The sequence below is a fragment of the Anticarsia gemmatalis genome, chromosome 17 (assembly GCF_050436995.1).
Source record: "Anticarsia gemmatalis isolate Benzon Research Colony breed Stoneville strain chromosome 17, ilAntGemm2 primary, whole genome shotgun sequence".
NCBI lineage: Eukaryota > Metazoa > Arthropoda > Insecta > Lepidoptera > Erebidae > Anticarsia > Anticarsia gemmatalis.
Window position 1 is genome coordinate 5011924 of NC_134761.1, and position 24541 is coordinate 5036464.

Here is a 24541-nt window from a genome sequence, read left to right on the forward strand (position 1 = left end):
GTGCCGCCCGCGGCCTCTGACCGACATCAAAGCACTCCACAAACAGACGCCATCGCGCCCTAGCACACAGATGCTACACAGGCTAGGCGCAAATTATTATATCATATTCCGAATACATTGAAATTCTGCACGGAATTCTGAAATTCCGGGTATTTCGTACGATGACGGTATAAATTCTGTGTATTCGTGTTATTCTGGTAATCAGTGGATGCATAAAATGGAATATGTAAAATCGTGGCTTTGCGTATTCACCATATCCGTATCAGTTATATAAATACCAATATTATGATTTGGATTTATGGTAACGCCAACATATCGATACCTCCTAATTATACTGCGTCATCTAACAAATTTAGGTATTTTATAATTTTTTTTATATAAACGTACATAAAAGTCTTAATGTGAGTGTTAAATATTTTGAAATTACTACAATGTCAGTTGATTAATTTTATTAAAGAGGTATCGATATGTGATCTTATAACTAAGTATGAACTACTTGTGAAGTTTTTGCATCCTGATTTAATATAACAATAAATTAAGATGGTGATACTTGCCTGTATAAATAGCCAGGAGGTGACAAGCGCCAGGCTGCTGTACTGGCCATTGAAGCGGTAGTGGTACGCGTAGAACGAGAAGTGGTACAGGTAGAAGAATCTGGAGACAAAAAAAAATATAGTAACGTAGTTATATTAAAAGATTTCATTTAATTTTTTAAGGTAGTAATGTCGAACTAACACGGTTCGACATTGTTCGGGAATTAATACACTCGTAATTTATGCATAACCGGTTATAAAACGAACCCAAGAAATATGTAATCTGTGTAGAATAGATTAAGACTGAAAATAAAACAGATAAAACCTATTCTGACGTAGAGCTGTGTGTATAAAGACGCTCGTTCAATAGACATGTAATAACAAGGAACTATGTCGTAAAGTAAAGAGCGGCGTCGTTACGGTACCGTATGGCGATGAGCGCAACAAGTATCCAAGCTGTTCCAAGGCGACGACGGCGACGTGGGCGGACGTCATTAGGAGCTTATTGAAAGGCACAAGCCAACCTATTTGCTACAAACCTTCCATAATGTAGGACGATGAATGTGAGCACAAATTTGTTGAAATTATACGAAAACTACTGAGTCCCCTCTAACTATATTGCTAAAATAATACAACAAAAGCGCGACCTGGCCTGCATGTTTGTAACCCATAAGTGACAAATATCCACCCAGCGAATGGCTATTGTCGCAAAAGAACAAAAAAGGCTCATCGAGTTTGGGGCGAGTAATATTTCAAAATGCAACTCGACAGAATAGCGCTGTCGATGCGCCAGTTCCTTATACAAGAGTGTGAAGCCAATCGTATATTTCACTCGTCCATAGATACCATTAGGTTCGTTATCTGCTTATTTCGGTGGATAAATTCCCAATGTGCGACGAGGGCAACAAACGGGCCCCGGAAAAGGGGAAATGTCACCTCGTTATCTCAAAAGGTTGCAATTTTATTTGAAATCGATATTCACTGAGATATACAATTTTCTTCGAGCATTGTGTAAAAGATGCCTTTTTATAGAGCTTTTTGCAGGGCATTACCGTTTGCACTGCGTTTTGTTGAGTGCATGTTTTTTAATGATGTGCATTGTACTGCAAGTTACTGACATAATAACAACAAGGAAATATTATTTGTTCCGTTGAACGTAACAACATCAACTATAAGTGAGCTCTTAAAAGGATTTTCAATAAATAACAAAATAAATCCTGAGTGTTTCTTACAAACTTGGATTTTTTCCAGCTTATTTTCTTAAACAAAAACCTCTGATACTAATTAATTGGAAATGATTTAGAGAAGTATTTTCTAATTGGAGAATTTGAAATGAAATGTTTGCACCTTTACAACATCGATGACAAATAGCTTATTCGTGTTTAATACTGTTCAACGCAGAGTTGATAACTTACGTAGTAAAGATTTAGGCTCAGGTCATGCTACGTATGTGTTTTAAATCTCAAAGTGGTGTTTAATAGGAGTTACATCGCAGGAGGGTACACAAGGTACGTAAGCGTAAAGGGTATGCGATTAACATGTTAATATGAGCACAACACGCTAATTAGTTGCTTGAGGATAATCCTGAGATCGCTTCACGTGCCCGCCACCGTGCTTGTACACGGCTTTATTTACCTGACTAGTGGCTGTATCGGTAAACCATTATTCTTATTTGATGCTTGCTTAGGTATACGTTCTATATTGATAGAAATAAATTGTTCCTTTTTACATCTAGACAAATAGGAACAACATAGATTGTAAAGCAATTAACTCACTAATTATATTGTTAATATTTTCCAAAATCAAGGAATACCCAATATAAAATACAAGGAATAATACTAAAGGTTGTTCAGGAAAATATACATATGTATATGTATATAATGTATTAATTAATACAGTAAACGATGACTGAAAATACCTTGAAATCACACAAAATATTAAAGGAAACTAAAACGGAAAACAAATTGAAACCAAGCAATTTAAAATCAAAGGTAAAAACACAATGGGGCAATAAAATTGGAATTCAATAAAATGTTGTTTGTAAAAACATCTGGTACAAAGACAAAGAGCAAAGCGTCGATTAAGTTCTTAAGTAACAATTTCACCGGGTAGATCGTCCTCGGAATAATTTAAAAAGGCCTTACCAACGTCTCGAGTTTGCTCCCGATCAGTCGGGACGATCTCGACGGATTGGCACATGGACGTAACTTATCCAGTGAAGTTGAGACCCACTCGATCGTCCCGACTTATAGGTAGCAAGATCGAGACATGAGTAGAAACTTAAGACGGGGCAGAAAATAGACGTCGACGTGTCCGGCTAAGCTCCGTAGGCGTCGGCGACAGCTCTTTGAGCGACATCAAACGACGCGAGATTACCAACGCATTAAACATACATGTTAGAAGAAACAAGCGGCGTTTTCTTAATGTTATTTCGTCCATAAATATTTTATCGCGTCTGTAATGGAAAATGTAAATGACGTCTTGACTAGGACGCGTGATTTTTTGTGTTTGCTTCCTGTTTATTGACGTAGCTTTTTATAAAAGGAGTTTACAAAGAAGTATAAGCTTTTAATAGTTTTTTTTTTTTTATAAAACATAGTTACGAGAAGAGCAAATTATTGATATAATATAACTTAACTTTACTACCTCACAACAATACCGACTTAGATCATATACATTAGAAGATTCTAATCGAAAAACTCAATTAAACTTCTGCCTGCAAAGGTGTTTCAGTCCACGATCACAAGAGACATTAGCGGTCCGTAGTCGTTCTTACTATGAACGTTATCTCTTAAGACATCGACAAATGGATATTGCTTCCTTGAAACTAATAAACAGACTATAATTATAAAATAGTAAGTACTGTTAGTCATTTATTTATAAGAATAACACCTCTCTGTGTGTGCAAATATTGTGTAACTGACAATCATAAAAGCAGAGGTTTTGAATAGACAGCCGTTTCGTAATCCCGTAATTCCATCGAGTGATAACTCTTATAAAACATGAAGAGTCGAATGCCCATTTACAATTTTCCTTATTTCATCAAAATTATTCCGAAGCCGGGTAGAAGCAGGGGCGAAACTGAATCTTGTTGAACTAACTCAGTGCGAAATCACTTTCGCCTCGGCCTTTGATCTCGACTGCGCCAAAGGAATGTTATTCAGTAAAAACATGCAAATTCGATAAGGTATAACACAATATTATGGAGAGCGGCTGCCGTCGCGACGCTCTCTTTACAATACTTGGTGAACATCGGCAAATGCTTTGAATATTATTTATCAGACAACGAAGCCTTCGGACCTCCGGGTAATTTTCGGTTAGCTCAGCATTATTAGAATATACGAATTATAGCGAGATAACCATTTCAGATCAAACTAATCTCTTAAATTGGTGAGGATTTGTCAGTTATTTTACCTACTTACTCTTTATAAGCCCGTCAATGAAAGACACACTATCGTCAATGAAATATAACACTATACATCATATTTTTGTTTAACTGACATAAAAAACATTTGCTATCTTAAAGTCAAGTGACGTCGAACAACTAAGTATGTACACAAAACGCTTTTGTGTTTAAATTATGCTGTTCCCTGAATATTTCATCACTGGGCTCAACTTCTAATGGCGCTCTGAAAAATGAAAGGATGCTTCCAATTAGGTTATACACTGTTCCTTTTAACGTAAATTGCCTTATCTCTATCTTAAATCAATGAACTCCCGGTGTATTATGATAATAAAATTTGTTAACGCCGCTCGATTTCCATGGAAGCATGGAAGAAATTCTAGGTGATAGTCTAGGAAGTTTACGGGTAGTGTACTTGTGATGTATGATTTAGTAAGGCACGCCAATACGAAACAAAAAGTAAGGAACTGCACGAGAGGCGCGAGCGTAGAGCGGGCGGCTGACCGCAGGAATCCGCAACCCCGGCCGGGTGCGTCACTAACGAAATGAAATTCCGCTGACATTCCGCGCGGCGGCTGCGTTCGCGACTATGACCACTGACTGCCGCGACAATACCAACTATCCAATAATTCCATCCGTTCTCGATGCGAAAAAGGTTGCGCCCTCCAAGTTTATTAATAACAGCGATCGACTGACGCACACATTCATTTCACATATTATACGGCTGGAATGTATCGAAATGCGAAATATATTTTGTTACATCCATTGTTTAAAATTGTTTGAGCTGATTTCAATATGAATATTAAATGAATTTATACGTTACTGGACTATTGTTCAAGCCGATGACTGCTGACAAAAATAAATATAATTTGTAAGTTAAACCGTGATACACAGATATATTAAAATTAACGTACACAGCCGTACACTATTATTATTGTGTTATAAATACACAACACAACATAAAAACAATAAAAAATATTATTCTGAGATTACTGTATCAAACTAGTAATAGATAAATATTCAATATGAATTCGAATTTAGATTTAGTTGTAAGGAGCAAGTTGGTGTCGATGCTAATCGCGAGGCAAAGTTGCGATCGACTCCGACAAATGCGGTTCAACACACAAACTTGCTCTTGTCGTGTAAGTTCTGTGTGGGGTGGACTCCGTACCGATCTTCACTCTACGTAGTCGGGTACAGTTAACTGCAACTATTTTATTTAAAAGTTATTTGGCCATTGTTTACGCGCAATTTTACGAAAAACATCGATAGATGATAAAGTTCTGACATACTTATTTCCCTTATTTTATTCATAACTAAGAACAAACACATTACGCCCCTTTTCATAAGCTTGATGCTTAAAATTTAAAGAATTGGCATTAACCATGGCAGTTCCCAGGATCATAATCGATAAGAAAATCATCAATAAAAAGTAAATGCTAAATCAAATATTGAAGAGTAATAATACTACAACTCAGAGTAATGAAAATGGCAACAGTGATTAACAAATCCAGTACGAAGCATGAAACCGTATCGGAGTACGTTAGGGCACGCTCGATTTGTCGCAAGAAGTCGCCTATACTACTACAAAGATACAAAGTGGACCGCGGGTTTGAGCCAGTTCTATTTCGTACACTTTGTTTCAACAAACTTTAGTAGCTATTCAGAACTGTTAAGGGTTGCCAACTCAGAAGTCAGTCGTCAGGCTTCACTTTTAAGAACTTGCGACACAACGTGTTTTCTACCAACAAAATCAGCTTTTTTCGCAACTGCGTAATTGTTTCACAATTTTCCGTGAAAATAATTTGCTACAAATATTGCCAAACAACAACATTTCTACAGCTACGTCCGTAACCGCCGTAGCTCCGTAGAGGTTTCGTAGCGTTTGGTCACGTGCCCTGCGATCACGAAACGTTTTTACCGCATTTCCGTTTTTTGAACTGCTCACGTGGCAGTCGCGTCGCAAATATTAAAGCGAAGCTTTTAAATTTTAGATTTTAAAAATAAACGATATTTAAAACGTTTTACAGAGTTAGTGTCATTACCAACAGAGGGTGCAGCCGGTTAAGTAATCTGCTCATGTGCTTACTATGAGACAAATGGCATCTGTTGGTATGGAATCATGGTAAAAGGCTATCTGTGATGAGCTATGAAGAATTAATTTAGGATAACAGAGATGTAGCGGTCATGATGAGCAATGATCATGTTGTGAAGGATATATTCGCCGGGATGAAGCGCGAGTGGACGCTGTTTGTTTGCCGTGAGACGTGTGTCGGTGGTGTTATTAAATTCCCGTCTTTTTTCCCTAATCTCGTTGTCGACACGCCCCGCGGGCCCTCATCGGAAATGGCATTATTTCCCGGCCCAGAGCAGCCCGGAGCGTCCCGATGCGGACACCGGATACTCCCCGCTACCAGTGTACGCACAGCGCGAGGCCTCCCCAAAAACTCTCGTTTGAGAAATTCCAGCTATTTCCTCGACATCCGTTTTTACATTACTTTGTCTTTAATGTTTGAGTTTTAAAATCCGCCAAAGCTTGAGTCATGTTCTTTTTATATCTGTATGCTATAAATATTCTATTAGATTAATTAAGAAACTTGTTTCTCCCATGAACAAGAAAAACACATCATTATTGACGAATTCGCATCTTTATTAAATAATCAGGGTAATGTCGAACGAACTCTATTCAGTGTTTACTTTAATATGTGTGTTTTCCTGTATTGGAATAGTTTTTCATATTCACATTTTGTAAAGACTACATTATTTCGGCATAGCTTAGTAATATAAATTACGTGACTAACATAATGGTTGAACGATTATATTGTTAGAAGAACGAAATCAAGTTTTGAAGACATCAGCGTTCATCAGTTAGCGTTTTACGGAGGAAAATCTCAATTTCTCAAAAACTTGAATCTAGATAGATCTAACAAGAAACACTTGAATGCGGTGCGTCTGTAGTTTGAAAAAAATATTGCTCTTAGTTTTTTGTAAATTGAACTAAAACATATCTCAGTGAATACCTACTAATAAGAATATAATTTACTTATCTGCCTATATTTAGAATACCTGATGAAATTAATAAAATTGCAAATTAACTGTAAAATAAAATCAAAACATTGTTCGAGAATTCATTTCAACGTACTATTCTTACAAATAAAAAGCGTGAATTTCGCCCACCACACTACGGTTCTCACGTCCCGTATATTTGTCGCCTGGCGACCGTATTGTATGGAAAGAAGGTGTCGACACCTGCGAAAGCTTATAAGGACTCTGGTCTGTTTCCATTGTGTCACAAACACCTTCCATACAACTTCTTCAAACTCTTATTGTGCGACCCATACTTATCTGTTTTCAATACGGTAAGTAACAAATGCGGCTTCAAAATTGTTCGAGAAAATAGAATATCTGTTTTGTGCCATGTATCTTAAAATACTTTGGTTTACTTAGTTTGAAAATATACTGAACAAATATAGAAATGTTTGTAATCGCATTAGTTACACTTGGTTGTTTAATACTGTATTTAATAAAAAAATAACAATACCATTTTATTCGTAACAGTAAGTACTTCGCTTTATTCTCAAGAATATTGCACTCCAAGCTGCATGCTTATGATGATGATGAAGCATTGCTTACGCTGTACTATTTCACAACTATAGTGCTTTCGTCGCTCGAGCGGTGCATTGTTATTTCTTAGTAAAGTGCTGAAATATTGCGACGGCGCGGCTCGAAAGCGGAACAATGGTGCTGCAAAACTGATCTTTACCGCATCCACTTTAAGGAAACTGAGAAACTCTTGTTTAGGGTATAGTTTTCGGCTAAGGAAGATGTGCCCACTGAAAACAAACCTTATTATTTCGAGGATAAAAGTCAGTTTAGACTAGGAATAAGTGCAGGGACGCAGGTGTTGGCAATCCCGCAGCCACGGTTTGAATCACGCCTGTTGCACCGAGCCGCATATATCTTAGCTCACTCAGCGTGTCACGTCTACTTGCTCTTTTTACACACTTAGTACTCCATACAATGTTACATATAAAATATTACTTGCAGCATGTTTATACCTTTACATATACTAAGATCAATAGCGCTGTTATTAAAGGTTTCCTTGAACTTCTATATGATGAACAAAACAATAACGTGGCTCGTGGGTAAGTACTTCGAGTGACAGTCCATTAACTACTCAATGCCACACAATAGAGCACAATGGACGCGACGAAAGGCTTGACACGCTGTTTTCAAGTAACTGGATACTAATAAACTGAAGAAAGGATAAATAGATAATGGCTCATGTCAAGTCTACACAATGGTGCAGCTATCGAATTAGTCTCGATTTTTCTTTGCTATATCTTTAAGAATCTAGTGTGGGTTGGTGAAGCGAGAGTGCAGACAAGTCATCAAAAACATTTAGGGTAACCTTCGTAAAAGACAGCATCACAAAGTAACTGCACTCAATTCGATTTGGCTGCGTCTTGTTCAAACATCTCGACAGTAACGGCGCGCCAAACATATCAGTTACCGAGACTAGCTGCGCACCATCGCGTCGTCTTATTTGTACGAGCAAATACGGGGGAGGAAGGGTGAAGTAAAAAATGGCGATACGCGTTCCGAATAAACACAAGAGAAATAACGACATCAAACAATAATTGAAAAATTATAGGTCTGACTAGCGTCTGCCGGGAAACGACTAATGTCAGGCAAGTCATTAATAATGAAAACAATTAACTCTTAACATTTTTTATAGCTAAGATTGTCATCTAGCTAGCTGATTATCGGACATTTTAGAGAAAATATTATATAAATCAAGGTTATTATAGCTGCGGCTACATTCGCGTTAACATACACACGTCGTGGCTATTAATCTCAACAAATCGAATAAAAGGTTAATAGAGGTTGTCCGGGGAGGGAGAGGAAAGATTGCCTCCGTCCTCAATGGGAGAGCCCTCTGCAGTCGCGATACCATTATTAGTGAGTTAACTCAATTTGCGGCATATTGTTTGAGAGGAGCTTAATAACAGAAGCGAGAGGTCGTGGGGCATCGTCATGACTACCCTTGATCTGAAAGCCTGTTAACGGTATACAACATGAGGATTATCACCCATATGATGCACATTTTATTTTCAAAATATTACCTTCTGAGGATTTTTTTTTAATAAAGTTTCTTTTTCTAAGTCATTATTATAAATACGGTACAAGTAAGCTTTTTTCTCTTTAACAATTCTGTATGAAGATAATTACGTGTTTTCATCATCTAACCACAAAGTCATAATCCTGTAATTGACACTATAAAATTACTTGGAGGTTCAGTTGAATAATAATATAATTACAGCCCAAATTAATACCCATTAAATAAACAAGCCGATCTTAGCAAGGCTATTTTGAAAGCGATACCGGGCCTTTGGAAGCTGATACGAATGCCGCCGAGAACTGAAAATAATTTGTCCATTGAGGGTTATTTAACAGTAGGTTTGTTTATTTGCACCGCGGCCTGCCTCTTACAAAACTACCACTGTAAAACCAGTCGCCAAATTAAATACTTCCCATTACGTTCTGGACTCTATGCCAAAGTCGTAAGGTCGATAATTAAAACTTTACGCTTGGCAATTACGAGCCAGAGGTCGATACAAGTCGGAGTAAATTATTAAAACGAGCTGTCGAACAAGGGAAATTAATCGAAAGTATTCAGTTTGAATTTGAAACGAACTCCTGAGGTACGAACCTAGTTTATTAGTCGGAGCTCTGTAAATAAAGCTATTCATTATTTCGAAATGATAATAGGTACATTTTAGCAATATGAAAGTGTGAGCTGTGGCTATAACAAATGCCATTTTTTTTCCAAGAATTTCTAGCGAGGATTTAAAAGATACCGGTCAAGTGCGAGTCGGACTCGCGAACGAAGGGTTCCGTATCACCATACTTACTGATCTTACTATTATTTGGATCGAGACGGATTGCTTGAAAATTATGTTTGTTGTACGGGGACATCTTAATATTTATTTTTGGTATGTATTTGTTGTATAGCGGCAACGGAAATTATTAACTGAAAATCGGAAGTAATCAATCGATTAAAGTACAAATGGATATTATAAAAATAATGAATTACAAAAGGAGGGCCGAAAAGTCATTTAACGCGCGTTGGAGCATATCGTTGAATAGCATTAGCGGAACAATATTTTATGCAGTGTTGGGTGTGCGAAGCGAGCGAAGGAGACGAGTGGCGGGGACAGCGCAGCGGGGCGCCGGATGTCATGGAAAAATTGCTACTTCCGAGCCGGCGCCCGCACAAAAGGGCCCGTCTGCGATTTTATTATCAAGTGTAGTGACCTCCACGATGCTCTCTTACAAGCAGTCTATCAAAAAATATGACAGTTCTTTTAGCGAATAACACTTGCGTTGTATCTTAGCGGAATATTGTATTCTTCGTGTTTCGAGTCACGCTAACCTCCAAGTTTCTTCGAAATAATAAGAAAAGATTTTCTTAGAATCTATATGGCACCTAACTAACCTAACGAATTACACGCACCAAACGTTATTGCATGGTTAACGAGTAGCAACATCGAAACAACACACGATCGGACTCCTCGAGCGGGCTTAAAGCACGAGGATTGTTTACAAGTTGATACGTTTTCAATTGCAGACGGCTGTCAGTGTGCCAATTTCGCGGCATTCACAACAAATTACGTATTAAAGCGAGTGGAAGCGCAAACAAAACGGCCCGTGTTCGTGACGTGAATTGAGCGCGCGCTACGTGCAGCGCGACCAGATGCGGACACAGTGCTCTCGTGGGCGAACAGCGGAACATCCACATACAATTTAGTCGTATAATTAGAAAACAATAGAATACATTTTTAAAGAAACAAGAGAACGCTTACTAATTGGTTCTTTCAAAAACTCTTTAGTAACGTTGTGTAACAACCTCATACAATTTCCTAATCACAAAATATTGTTTTTGACTTAAACTTTTAGAAGAATATTATATTTTTTCACAACATTTTTTGTTATTAGAGGTAGAATAAACGAGCTTTATTAACTACCTCGTCGTAAAGATCTAACTTAAAGAAAGATATAGTGATAACCTTTTTAACCAGTACAATGCTATTACGTACGGATATAAAAATATACAATATAAGTCGAACGTTATATTCTGTTTATACCTGCTCTAATTATTTGATCTCATTGCTATTGAGAACAAAGCTTTTGAAAACTAAAACTAATCACGTGATTAACAAGTACACACGATCTCAATAACTTAAATAACGCGGAAACCGCTATTATATTCACAATAAACTAGCCTAAAACAGTACACAAATTAATTTAATTATTCGTGCTCCAGACACCGAATTGGTCCTAGAAACACGTGACAATGTTCAAAGCCCTTAAAATGTACGGGACACGGACAAAATTCAACTTGTAACAATTGTGTTTAATATAGATGTTTGAATGTAAATAAACTATTGTCCAATTTTACAAAATAGTTACGATCGATTGATAATACGAAAACTTTTCAATACGTCAGTGTCTGTTCAGAACTCCGGTTTTGTACTAAGTTAAGGTTTAAAATAAGCTAATCTAAAGCTACAAAAAGTAGTAATACTATATATTTATAAAAACGAATACCTACTCTTATAAATGTCCGGTAAATAATAATTATAAAGATTAATGCTATATTCATACGTCCTTACATTAATCACAAGGCACAGTGTGGTACAATTCTCGATAGCTTAATTACAGAGCAGTTCCATCACCGCCTTGGCAATGTACTTCAGCATGCGGTAAGCCGCGCAATCTGACAAGCATATAACCGGATATTACGATTTTGATGACCAATATTGTACAGTCGTGTATCAAAGTATAAGTATAATTTTTAATCGTTTTAGACAATACTACAATCAGTATTAAATAATTCAGTTTTATATAATACAATCAGTGTACACAAAAATCATATGTTAAAACTACATATATTATAATGTCTGAATCTAATTTGCAAGCATATATATTTTCGCAGAGTCAACATGTATATTTTTTTCTTCATCATTGGTAAATAATATAAGTGTTATTTTTGGTATTTCAACAAAGCTATGTCACTTGATGCGGGTTAGTAATTTTATCTTATAGTTTTCCACACTACACTAATGACGTCAATTAGGTTTCCAATATTAATTGGCTTCTCAAGAAAAGTAAACATGACGTCCAAAAATATACCAATGTTTTGTGTTGATATTATTAAGGTTGTTTATGACACCTAATACCAATAATGAATGTCGTGTTTGCCTCAGGCTACCCACTAATTGATATGAAACTTATACTAGTTGATTGTTTACACAGCTCATAAGTCATAACAGAAAACTATCCGTTGCCATTTATACTATTTTTATAATTCTGATATTATTTCTAAAGATTTCCATTACACGTGTATGAGATAAGAAAAAGGTCGATTGTTTATTTTCTTGCGAGATATTATTCGCTAATTAACTACGAAGAAATGGAGATAAAGTAAACGTCTTGACGATGAAAATGTAACTCAATAGGGACGAATAATAACATAGAACTTGAATACACTGAACATGAAGTGGTTTTCTATGTGTAACTGGTCCAACTGTTGTAATCATTTTATTGACAAATAAAATATTTTATTATTCCGAAATTTATACTAGATAGAACTACAACAAGCAAGATTCTTATATAGTCATAATCTATACAGGTTAATCGCCCAGAAAAAACAGTCAAGGTAACTAAAGCATTAAATTTTCATACAAATTTTGTTTGAGTATTTTACAAAATAATTTCACAAAACAGACGCAATCCTCTAGGGAAATACTCCGACCGTCATCTTTACTAAGACACATCATCTTAAAATCTTTGTGAATTTAGTTGCACTCGCAAATCACATTTCAGAAAACAGAGTAAAAGTGTAATCAAAATGTAAACTGACATAGTTTCCGTAGCACTAAAAGGAGGGTTTATTCCAGCAGACACAATTAGAAAGTTCGAATGCAGGCAGGCTCGATATCGGAAAGAGATGTTGTTATCTGGAACACGAGCACTTGAGCGTAATCCCTTAATTAGCGAAAGCAAGACGAAATGGCAACGTCTATAGCTTTAAGACTGACTAGACTTGACGAAGTATAAAATCAACATAAGATGTATACTTAGTTACAAGTTACAAAATGATCACTACGTAAAAAAAGTTTTAACATTATTTAACATTATCTTAGTAATTGTATGAATTTAAAATTCTAACATTTCACAGAACTGAGCACGGATCGCTGACATATCTAAATGGGAAAAGGCTAGTGATGTGTGTAAGGAAATAAAAGGCATCTGAACGAAATTAACGGAACGCATTCAAAGCAGCAGACAGCCGGTCTAGTCGGCGACAAAGCCGCGCAGACAGCCCGCAGCGCGACTGCGACTCGTCGTGAATGCCTAATTACGACGCTGAGTAAATAACTTTTCTATTTGCCTCGGGTCGGGTCGCGTTCGGTAAAACATTAATCATGATTGAGCTAAGTGGCTTAATACGGGAGGGATAATGGCGAGCAATGATCGCCGACGGGGGGCGGCGCCGTATGGGCGCGCTGTTGGACGTCGGCGGTGCGTCACCGACGTCGCCGCGCCTGCTCCTATGTTACCCACTCATACATCACAATTGTATGGTATCACCTCGGCTGATAGCACTGAATGGAAAACATTTTTCGATATGCTGCATTCGCACAATTTTAATTATAATGTTTCAGGAATTCATTTAGATTAAGAACAAGGCACGGCACAGCAGCTGCATTTCTGTATGTGTTTAAAAACCAAACCAGCAAACTATCGGGTCGAAGCGGCCTCTAAGTACAGAAATGAAGCCGCGATGGTTCCTAAATGGAAAACACAAACATGGGGGTGGAGAGCCGCGGGCGCCCCGCACTGTTATTGTTTGTACACCGAAACTAAAGCCGGCACCGAGGAAGCCCTACACGGGAACAAACGGGAAACTTTAAAAGAAACCATCAAGATAAATGTAAGACCAAGTAGTGTGCCGCAGACATTTTGATATCAAGCATCAATTAAAATTGTGCAGCGTGCTTCTTCCTAGGATATTTAAGTGAAGACGTCCGTTAATTTTCTCTTATAGAAAATTCCAGGCATCTTAACTTTATTTTAAAATTATAATAAGTTACGATACTTTAGGTTCTCGGAAATCGAAGCACCGTTTCTCTTAAGTTTATATTCTACGAAACACTAATTGGACCGCTTCGGCACGCGCTTATTGTCTTTCTTAAGTATTTATTTGAATAAAACAGTCAATAAGGTACTGCTCGGCATAAGGTTGGTAAACCATAAGACAGAGATGCAATATTGATATCGGTGAACAAAAGTGGGCAGTATGCGGCACCACAGGCGGCGCCGGGGGGCGCGGTCCTCGCCTAGAGAGCTTTTCCTTGTCACCGGGCATAACACTAAACGATAATATCGATATTGCGATCGACTTCCGATCTTTAAACGGCAACAATTGTCGTATGTCGACGTTAATGGAACCGCTGCTTCCGAACCGTGCTCGTTTTATGCATATTGACGTCTATCGAGATTTAACGCCGATGCCGTGCTATAACTAGCACACCCTTATAACAGCGCTGTTATAAGGTAAAGTGATGGAAGCTACACATTTTATTAAAACAGTAACAAAGATGTGAGAAGTAAATTCACTTACAGCCGAATATAAGAGGGTAGCCAGCGACTAGGCCAGCTATTAACTGGACCTATGGGCATAATAGCCGGATTGATTATTTTTTTGTTCCCGGTGACTGTGACCGCATCAAAAACGTTACAGTTGACAAACAAACTTGATTATTATTACATGACAAGTTACACACACTTTACACGTTTGCTACACAAAGAACAGGTTATTTAAATATGGTTGTTTTATTGAACGAATGCGCATTTCAAGTGGATACGTTACATTTATTAAGGTTACTAAAACACAAATTCATAAAAAATGTTGGAAGTAAAAATGTTACCATTCAAATAATATTGACTAAAAGCGTCAAAAAAGTTGCAAGGATTCTTTTCAATTGCGCTTTGGTAAGGATTCTTCGTTTAACTTGGCCAAGACGTTGCGACAACAATACCAAACATTTCCACACCCCCTGACAATTTCTTCATAAACGTTCAAACAGCTGAAACTGTTGCGTAGCCATGCAAAGAATGGTCGTAAACAACTTACGTAAGATGAGTTTTAAAACAATTGTCTCACGGTACTATTATTATTCTTATAATATTTTGATAAAAACTTAAAATTGATTCAAATCCATTTTGTTCGGTTTTCAATAATGTGTGTAGTCGTATTTTATAAGTAAGTATGATATATGGACTTAGATACGCCGAAAACTAAAAGAAGCGAAATAAGAGCTAATTAAAACAGCATTAATTTACAAAACAAACTCTTATTAATTAAGAAAATAATGTCTTATATTGAGACTATAAGCACGTTGGAAGTTCGCACCGTAGAACTGGCACGTTCATGCGCGACCAGGCTAAATAATTGGCAGCTTACGGAAACTATCGGCGACGGTTCATTGGTGTGAAAATCCTTACACTGGCACTTCTTACTAATTGTTGGATATTGCACCTGTATTTCATAGAGGCTGTCTAGTTCAATGATCCGAAAAATACATCCCTTGTGTTTATTTATTGGCAAAAATATCTTATTTGTCGTGTTTATTGTTCCTACTTGTGATACAAAATACTCAACTGAAAATATCATTTACTATAACAACTTAATTTGCGAAATTATATGAAAGTGTTTTAAATAAAATAATTTCTTCCCGAGTTTAATAGCGTGAAAATCTTCGTAACTCAACAATAAACAGCATCCGAAAACGAAACCAAACAAAATTCGTTTCAGATGGTAGTGCGCGGGTCTCTGTGGAGCGCGAGGGGACAGGCCGGCGGGCGGGGGGTTGCCGGCTCACAATGCTGATTGAAAGCAAATAATGAAATCATAGGGAATGGAACCCCGGCCGCACCCGCAAATACTGTGAAAAATTGCATTCGAGCTCTCACAACAATGAATGCACAAAATACAATACGGAAACCTGGTCAATACCAACAGTGTTCGGATTCCACAGAACTGAATCTGATGGATTTCCGACATAACAGAAATAAATATACTTACTGAATACCTTAATATATGTGTTATTTAACAATGTGGCATACTGCTACTAATTAACAATGAAAATAATTGTATGCGGCATACAATTTTTTATCAAATATATAAAAATGAATTGATGTTCGTTAGTCTCGCTAAAACTCGTGAACGGCTGGACCGATTTGGCTAATTTTGGTACAAGGAATTATTTGTTAAGTCCAGAGAAGGTGTAAAAGGTAAATAAATTTAAAAATGCACCGTATTAAATAAAAACAAGAAGGCGTGAGCGGAGCTGCGTGGGTCAGCTAGTTATCAAATAAATAGGAAGTGAAACTATTAGATTTATTAGAAAACGTGAGAACGTATACGTTAAACACAAATTAAAATCATTTTACTATATAATAATGATTATTCTACAACATGTATTTATAAATCGTAAACTTAAACCAAAATCCATGAAACCGCTTATATAGTTTGTCAGTGGAAACTAGACTTTCTTCTTTCTCTTCTTCTTTAAAAATAATGTATATTTTTAAAGAATCCAACATAATATTTTGTTGAAGTACTTTAAGAAAATGAACAAATTATTTTCTGAAAAACAATACAGTACTTCACTTGAAAATACAAAATAATATGAAACAGAAATGTATAATAATATTGAGAGCGTGTGTAGGAAGGTAATGTATGTCCTAATGAGCCTCTTATCAAAGGCTCTCTCATCATGATGGAGGAGCATTATATTTTGTAAGGGGATTGTACCACTTCATAAAATACAAAAATGTTTTACACAATAAGTCTCACACGTGTAAAAGATTAAGAAAAATATACGAATGTAAATAGAATTTTCAGAAGTTCTGAAATTCAGAGGGTTGATTTACTTCGACGAAAACAAACATAATGAGCATCCGTTATCTGCGTATGACAAAGTGAAGGCACATCATGAAAGTTTAATAAATAAAAGAAAGTTGTATGTAACTAACTTTCTTTAAATCTATAACCCAACTATGCGAAATAAGTCAAATTAAAGCTTTTCAGAGGACAACTACTTAAAAAACTCTTCGAAAAAAAAGATTGCTACTTTTTGTTTTATATACCCACAACAATGTTTTACGTTAAAAAACTGAATTCAACGTGTAATTCAATAGGTGCGGTGAATACTGACGCGATGTTATTAAATAGTGTATGTGAAATTGGACTAAATGCCTATGATGTTTAATTTACGACTAAATTTTAGGAATGAAATACCAAATTAATATAGTTACAGTTATGTTACCTTGCTGATGATTGGAATACTTTTAGTATTGGTATAATAAACTAATGACCGTGCTCCAACCACACTGTTTTAGAGACCAAAAAAGAACCAAACATTTTCGAAATGCACAAATACGCAAAGGTGTGTCTACATTTTGAAATACCCTAGACATTGTTGGCCGGTGGTTTGTAACAGCGAAGGTATGGGCCCGTCGCCATAAAGAAGCCAGTCAAACAGTGGCGACAAACAGAGGAGCGCCGGCCGCACCCGCTCACAAACACCACTTGACCGATCATCCTTTACGTACAGCAACCATATTTTATGAAACCAACGTATTTCATATCGACAGTTGGGACTGAATTTAAAGGAAAGAAAAAGTATGCAAAATTATATCCAACTGCTTTTCTTATAGATTACATCGTTAAGACGATCCCTCAAAACAACTGCTTGGAATTGATTGTACCTTATTAAAACACAGTAGATCGATAGTCCCGTAAATATGCTGCAAATACACTCAGCGGCAGAAAAAGTGGCCCAAAGCAAAACTACGATAAAACTTTTTAGAATATCAATATATGGTTATTATTTTGGCTATAACTATTAGTTAAACAGTTTATACACAAGTTTAGTTACAATTTACACTAAATAGTCGTAATTTTTTAATCAAAAATGGGAAAAATTTAAAAATACAGCTTTTGTCGAAATCGCTTATTGAAAGATTTTGCAAAAAACTAATTCTGCACCAAAGAAAAAATCAAGTTTATACCGCGTGTTAACTTCTCTAGCATTTATGGTGACCTGCATGCGTTCTGGCATGCTTTGGAGGATGTTTTAATTACTTCTTGAAGAACTTTATCCCACACTCTGACTAGAGCGGTTCTTCGCTCACCAAGTGATTCTGGTGGGTTGGGCAGTGCACATACACTGTTTTTTAGCATGTGCCAGACATGTTCTATGGGGTTGATGTCTGGACTGCGAGCAGGCTAAGCCAGTTTTTGAATCCCGATATCATCAAGGTGCGACTCCACAACGCGGGCGCTATGAGCGCGCGCATTAAACTGCATTAGAGTTAATCCTCCCGACCAATGAAATCCATAAGTGGTACAACATGGTCTTGGAAGATTTCTTCAATGTACCCGGCTGCTGTTAGGCGCTGATCTACGATGACAAGCTCCGTACGTGCCTCCAAACATACACCTCTCCATACCATAACAGACCTACCTTTGTAACTGACCGTCTGACGTGTTGTGTTGGGAAAAAACCGTCCTTAATGGCGTCTTTACACTCTCTCACGACCATTTGGTGCTCTTAATGCTACTCAGCACTCATCGGTTAACAAGAACTTGCTCCATTGGTCGATAGCCAATTCACACGTTTACGAGCAAATCGTAATCGCGCAACTCGATGGTGTCTCTCGAGTTCTGGTACTCGGGTTGGTCTTCCTGCCCGTAAATTACGTTCTTTTATCCTTTGCCTCATGTTCCGTTCACCAAAAATGACTCCGCGTGCCGCTTGAAGCCTCTAGTGAATCTCAAACGCGGTCAGAAAACGGTTTCTCAGCACCTCGAGGTTAACAAATCGGTCATCTCTTGCGGATGTACATGGTGTTCGTCCAATTCCTGGTCGCCGCGTGTAGAGACCAGTCTCACGATACCTCCTAATCGCAGACCTTAAAGTGGTACGCGATACATTGAAAAATGCAGCCACCTCTCAATGGTAATGGCCCTGATCGGACAACAAGATCACCTAAGCCACTTGTTCAGCAGTAAGCGGCATCTTCAAATCTTTTCTAAAATCTAAATAGACCAATAATCAATAAAAATCGTAAAGAAAATCGTTTCCGTGCAGCAATATTTCAAAATACAGAATTCAACTGACCTCTCGAATCAACACTGAATTCGGTTCTAACACACATTGTTAGAAAAAGCCATCCGTCACTTAAATTAATCTGAAATTCAACACTTCATAACACTAAACAGATCACTTCGCAACTACTTACAACAATATATCTTTCATATATTACTTAATTTGTTTACAAATTCACGATAAGCGCTTGGGCCACTTTTTCTGCCGCTGAGTGTATAAGTGCTAGTTTTAATAGAAATGTGAAGACACATCGAATTAATTTAATTCGTTAAAAGAATCGATTAAATATTATTATATAACGCCGTGACTGCAAGATCTGCAGATTTTAAAAGATTTGTTTTAAATACACAAATGAGTGTCAGTTTTATTTAAGTTTACAATGTGATAGTTACACGACGTATTGAAGCATTGTAACTTTTAATTATAATTTAACATGTCTATTTGCATATTTAGTGTTATAGGTTCAGACAAGGGAGTGCAAGTTGGTGTTCGTCGTGTCATAGTTGTCGCCCTTCAATGAAGTCGATTATGAAAATAACATGTCAGTGCGCCACCAAGCGAGACATGTCCCGTACGCAATGCTAATGATATACAAATGAACAGGGAGACAGACACTGCACTCTATAAAAATATACTTACAACACACAAGTTATATGTACTTTGTAAATGTATTGCTTAATGCTAATACATTGACAGGAAAATAAAGGAACTCATTATGAATTTTAATTTTAAAAATGAAATATTGCATCATTAATATTAAATTGTTTATTTGTGTGTCGATTATGATTCCTTATTACTTTGCCATACATTCTAAATTTAATAAACCGACGACAAAGGTTTTTTAAATGGTTGAATACAAATGGCTTGTTTTTTGCAAATATAAATACATCGAAGTTATGAGAAACAGCCCCGAAAGTATGCATTTTTCACAATATATCTTTAAAAAAACCTTTTTTAAGCAAAGACCATTTTATTGTAATTTATCTAGAAAAGGTTAGCTCAGGTATTTTCAAGACAAGGTATCTCCGCCGGACGCTCTCCTTCAGTATGAGGTTGACGTCAAAGAAGAATAGCATCCTCTCATTTAAGTATCATAGGATAAAATAGTCTTCTAAGAAAATATTCTACCGGTATTAAACAAGCGACGGTTAACTGGCAAACAAGATCCGTTGACGATAATTAACTACACATAAGCAAAACAAAGTAAAAAAAATGCAAGATAAAGTATTAAGTTGAGCATTTAGGTCAGAAAACTTTATGAACCTGAGTAGCGTACAGGGCGTGCCGTACATTTTATAAAATAATATCTTTAAGATATTAGCAACGCTGATCTTTTCCAATCGTTTTTTATTTTTTATTTTCCTCTTTTCATCTACGACATATCTAACTGTAATCATATGTACTGAAACCACATGTTACTGATTATTTTTTAATATGTTGTAATATGCAAAAAAGAATGAGACGCAACATTAATTATATGATTGAGGCAGTCATTTGGCTGTTCATAGCGACATCTCGTTTACAGTAATCTTCTGTGTATTAAGCATAATGAGAATTTAATTGAGGGCGTCGTGATCTGTCGACAGATGCCGTAACTACATTACGACAACGAACAATTAACTAACCTGACATAATTGTCTAGGACAAATACATTATCTCATCTTATTCATAATGCTATTGACGTCATTATGAAGTTGGAAAATATGCGAGAAATTACAATAATTTCCTCAATTTTCAATTTGCCCTATTCAAACTATTTCTTTATCATTACTTAACAATTTATTGAGTGGTTTCTTGAATCTACTTAATTAGATCACTTGATAGCATATCCATGAAGCAAGCGTAATCAACCGAGATGTCTATTTTCAAGTGATAGGCTCATTAGGCAAACTACATGTATCTCAGATTCAAAGACTAAGTTAATAATATTTGATGACATAAAATTTATGTAATAAAGGAAGAGGTATTCAATAGTGCTTGATGATATCATTATAAAATTATTTGATTCATACTATTGAATACCGAGGAAAGATCAGAGCTTGATTGCGACGCTCATAGCTGAAATAATTATATTCTTCGTGTGTTGATTAATGTCCAAGCGAATTTCAGTTGTCTCGATGTTATACGCGAAAACAACAGCTGCCATATTGGCGATATTTAGCAAAATAACCGTATAGTAGAGTTCAAATTGTCAGCTATGTCAGGATGCAAATGAGGCGGCGGCGTCAAGCGGCGCCGTCCGAGGCGCCGGGGCGACGCTCGTGCCGCGACTAATCGCTGCTACACGCCGATCCTACTGGCGATTTAATTGTAAATAATTTAGATTTATGTACGTAAATAGTGTAAGAGAGTATGCTCGATTTCATGTAGCTAGTGTGAGTTAAATATACAAGTACCTATGTATAAGCGTGATTAAATTGTGGACGGTTTAACCCGAATCTTTAAACAGAAGAAAGAGATTCTACGATATAATTATAGAAAAGTCTATTGTTGAGGATAATCTACAGACTCCACCTTTTTGCAAATAGGTGCCTACTACCACGAGAAACGGAAACCAATGTTTTAACTAAAGTATGAAAATCATACATTAGGTTAAGCGTCATAATCCTTAAATCTATCCTCTAAACACGTGTATATAATATGTAGGTTCAGGTGACAAATAAATGTCGAAGTCAGCAACAAGCAATAAAAGCAATGTGCCTGCCGCGGTAGTAAACCTTCTTGTCTCAAGTTTGTTGCGGTTTAACTCCTGCTCATCCTGCTTTGTTACCGTTATTATAGTTTGATGTCTGCTACAGGCACGGACAATTATATTTATTAGAATTGTCGTGTGTGAAAATGCGGTTGCCATTGTTTAGAACAAAATGAATAGTAAAGCGTGAACGCCGTTCAACTTCTGATTGTGCCAAGATAAAATTTAACATTAAATTGTTCACAACAAAATTGTATGCAGTCATGTTACGACAGAACATAAATATTAAACGGTTCTTGGAATTATGAAAGAAATATGTATTATGCTTTATATTTTTAAAATAAATCAGAACTGCAGTTATTTAAACAAAGGGCGAAATGTTGCCATAAAAACAACAGTTAATCGAAATATAAATGTAACGAAAGAACTCGTAGGTATAAAATTTGTCACATATAATAGTAACGCTCGTGCGATCCATTAAGGGTCTGCGTCCGTTTAGCGGGGTTGTTCATAGCCTTAGTGGTTTGACACTAGGCCGTCGTCGCCACGGGGCCGCCGCTCGCGCTCACCCGGGTGCGTCGAATGCGCGCTGACGGCTGGCACCTAGCGTTAATTACGCTCCACCGACTCCCAATGAACGTATGCCGAAAACACTCCAAATAGCTCTTAATAAATCCTTATAAACCATAAAATGTTTCCCGGTCATCTGCTTAGAAGCTTAGTGTCGGAGTCTGTTTATAAAAATATAGAGATACTTACATGACATAGCACTCTTCTGGAAAACGTTATGACAAGCAGACATAAGTCTAACTCAAAATGAAATGTGCTACACAAAGATACAGGGCAGGGAGTTAAGCAGACGATTGTCCAAGCGATACAGGCACCATCAGCGATATTTACATATTTACTCAAAGCTTTGTAGGGTATATGGCACACCATTTCAAAAGATTATAAAGTGGGGAAGTTTTTAGGAAAGTTAAAGAACTCCTACATACTACTCTAACTTAAATGAGTTATAACAAATGATGAAAGGCAAATTTGCCCAGTTTAAACAGAATCAAAACCACTAACTTTTTCCGAAGTTAATTTACGCAAAAAAAGAAGTTCTCCCATATACGCCCTACATAACATATAATAACGAGTTATTTCCCATAAATTACGAAGTGAATGATAAACATTCAAATAAATATAAGTGCCTAAAGAGTTATACAAATTGTAGCTCAAGATGTTGAACAGATATGATACTATAGTAACTAATTGATACGAACTTACTTAATATATTATGGGCTCCTGGGTTCGAGAGTATCAAATTATTACTACATATTAATATCTCAAAAGTGCCTCAAGCTATATTCTTAATATCTGTTAGGATCACAAACAAACATTTGGCTGAAAGTCGCTGAACTTAAGTAAATTTCACCTTTTATATAAGGCAAATCTATTTAAAGATCGTGAAAATATGCTTTCGCGCCTTAAATCTAATTTATACGTTATCTTCTTTTATACAGCGCAATTCATCACAAACTGACACGCATCAAAGCTTTGAGGAATTCCTGTAAGATTATTAACGTGCTATTTTTGTAGCTCACATAATAAAGGCAGCTATAATACGACGTCGTTGGTATAAGAAAACTGACCTCGGCCGAGTGAATAAACCTCTAATCGAAGGCGCGGGGGCGCGGGCCCCGGGCATAAATCAGACTCCCCTCGCGATGACGCGCTGGAGCCTTCAATTTGGCACATCCTTAAAATGACACACGAGAAGTACGCCCCTAACGACGCCGGCGTCAACTCCCGCACCACGCTTATAAATAAAATCTTCACACATATTACCGCATCAGATTATCGTTATGCTGAACATTTACAGATGCCCTTCATATAAAAGATTTTCAGAAAGAAACGTCATGAGCATACATAATGCAAAGATCACAGAGCAGCGAGACCAGGTTCAACTGATGATTATTATGCGTATTATCGAATCTGACGTGACAAACTGCTTTCTCAGCTCTTTTTTAATAGTAACAATATGTTATAATCCAACATATTCTAGTATATGTATAATCTTATTCAGAACACTACTTTTGCTGCGTGATTTTGCATGAACAAAACTTTTGACATTATTAGGCCTTCATATCAAGTGTCTTTGAAAGAAAAATATATTTTTTTTAGTGTCAACATATCAAAATAACAGAAATAGTACAGATAACCAATAAAAACAAGTGAAATTATACTTTTAAACATTGTGTTATTGATCAGACAAGGGCACAAGGCAGTTTTAAATGCAAAAGGAAGGGTGCACTTCGTCACAAGTCGAATTTGTAATTTAATGCAAGGAGGGTTTGACGACAAAATAAAGGGTGTGTTAATTTTTTTGAAATAAATAAATGACTTATTACACATTATGAATGTGTATATTCGAATGATTTCAAGAAATTAATGTAACTTTTCACCTAGTCAAAATAGTTTGATGTTTACTTCAGACAGACAGTAAGTAGTTCTGGATTATATAATTTTACTAGACACAATTATAATCTCGATCTAATCGTTTCTAATCGAAATTTAACGGGCTCTGAATCAAAACATAACCATGCTAGGCCGTAGTGAAGAACGCAGATCCCTTCGCAAGAGATTGATTGGCTATAATTACAATTTTATAACCACAAAAAAG

At 36.6% G+C, this 24541-nt stretch overlaps 1 protein-coding gene across 1 annotated transcript in view; it reads right to left on the minus strand.

Moving 5' to 3' along the window:
• The window catches only part of LOC142979784 (membralin), a 79228-nt gene that overhangs the window by 5206 nt on the left and 49481 nt on the right, over nucleotides 1–24541 (minus strand). Inside the window, exon 10 of the mRNA XM_076124955.1 lies at nucleotides 555–654. Within this exon, the coding sequence (XP_075981070.1) occupies nucleotides 555–654 (100 nt within the window). The remainder of the gene's footprint in view (nucleotides 1–554; nucleotides 655–24541) is intronic.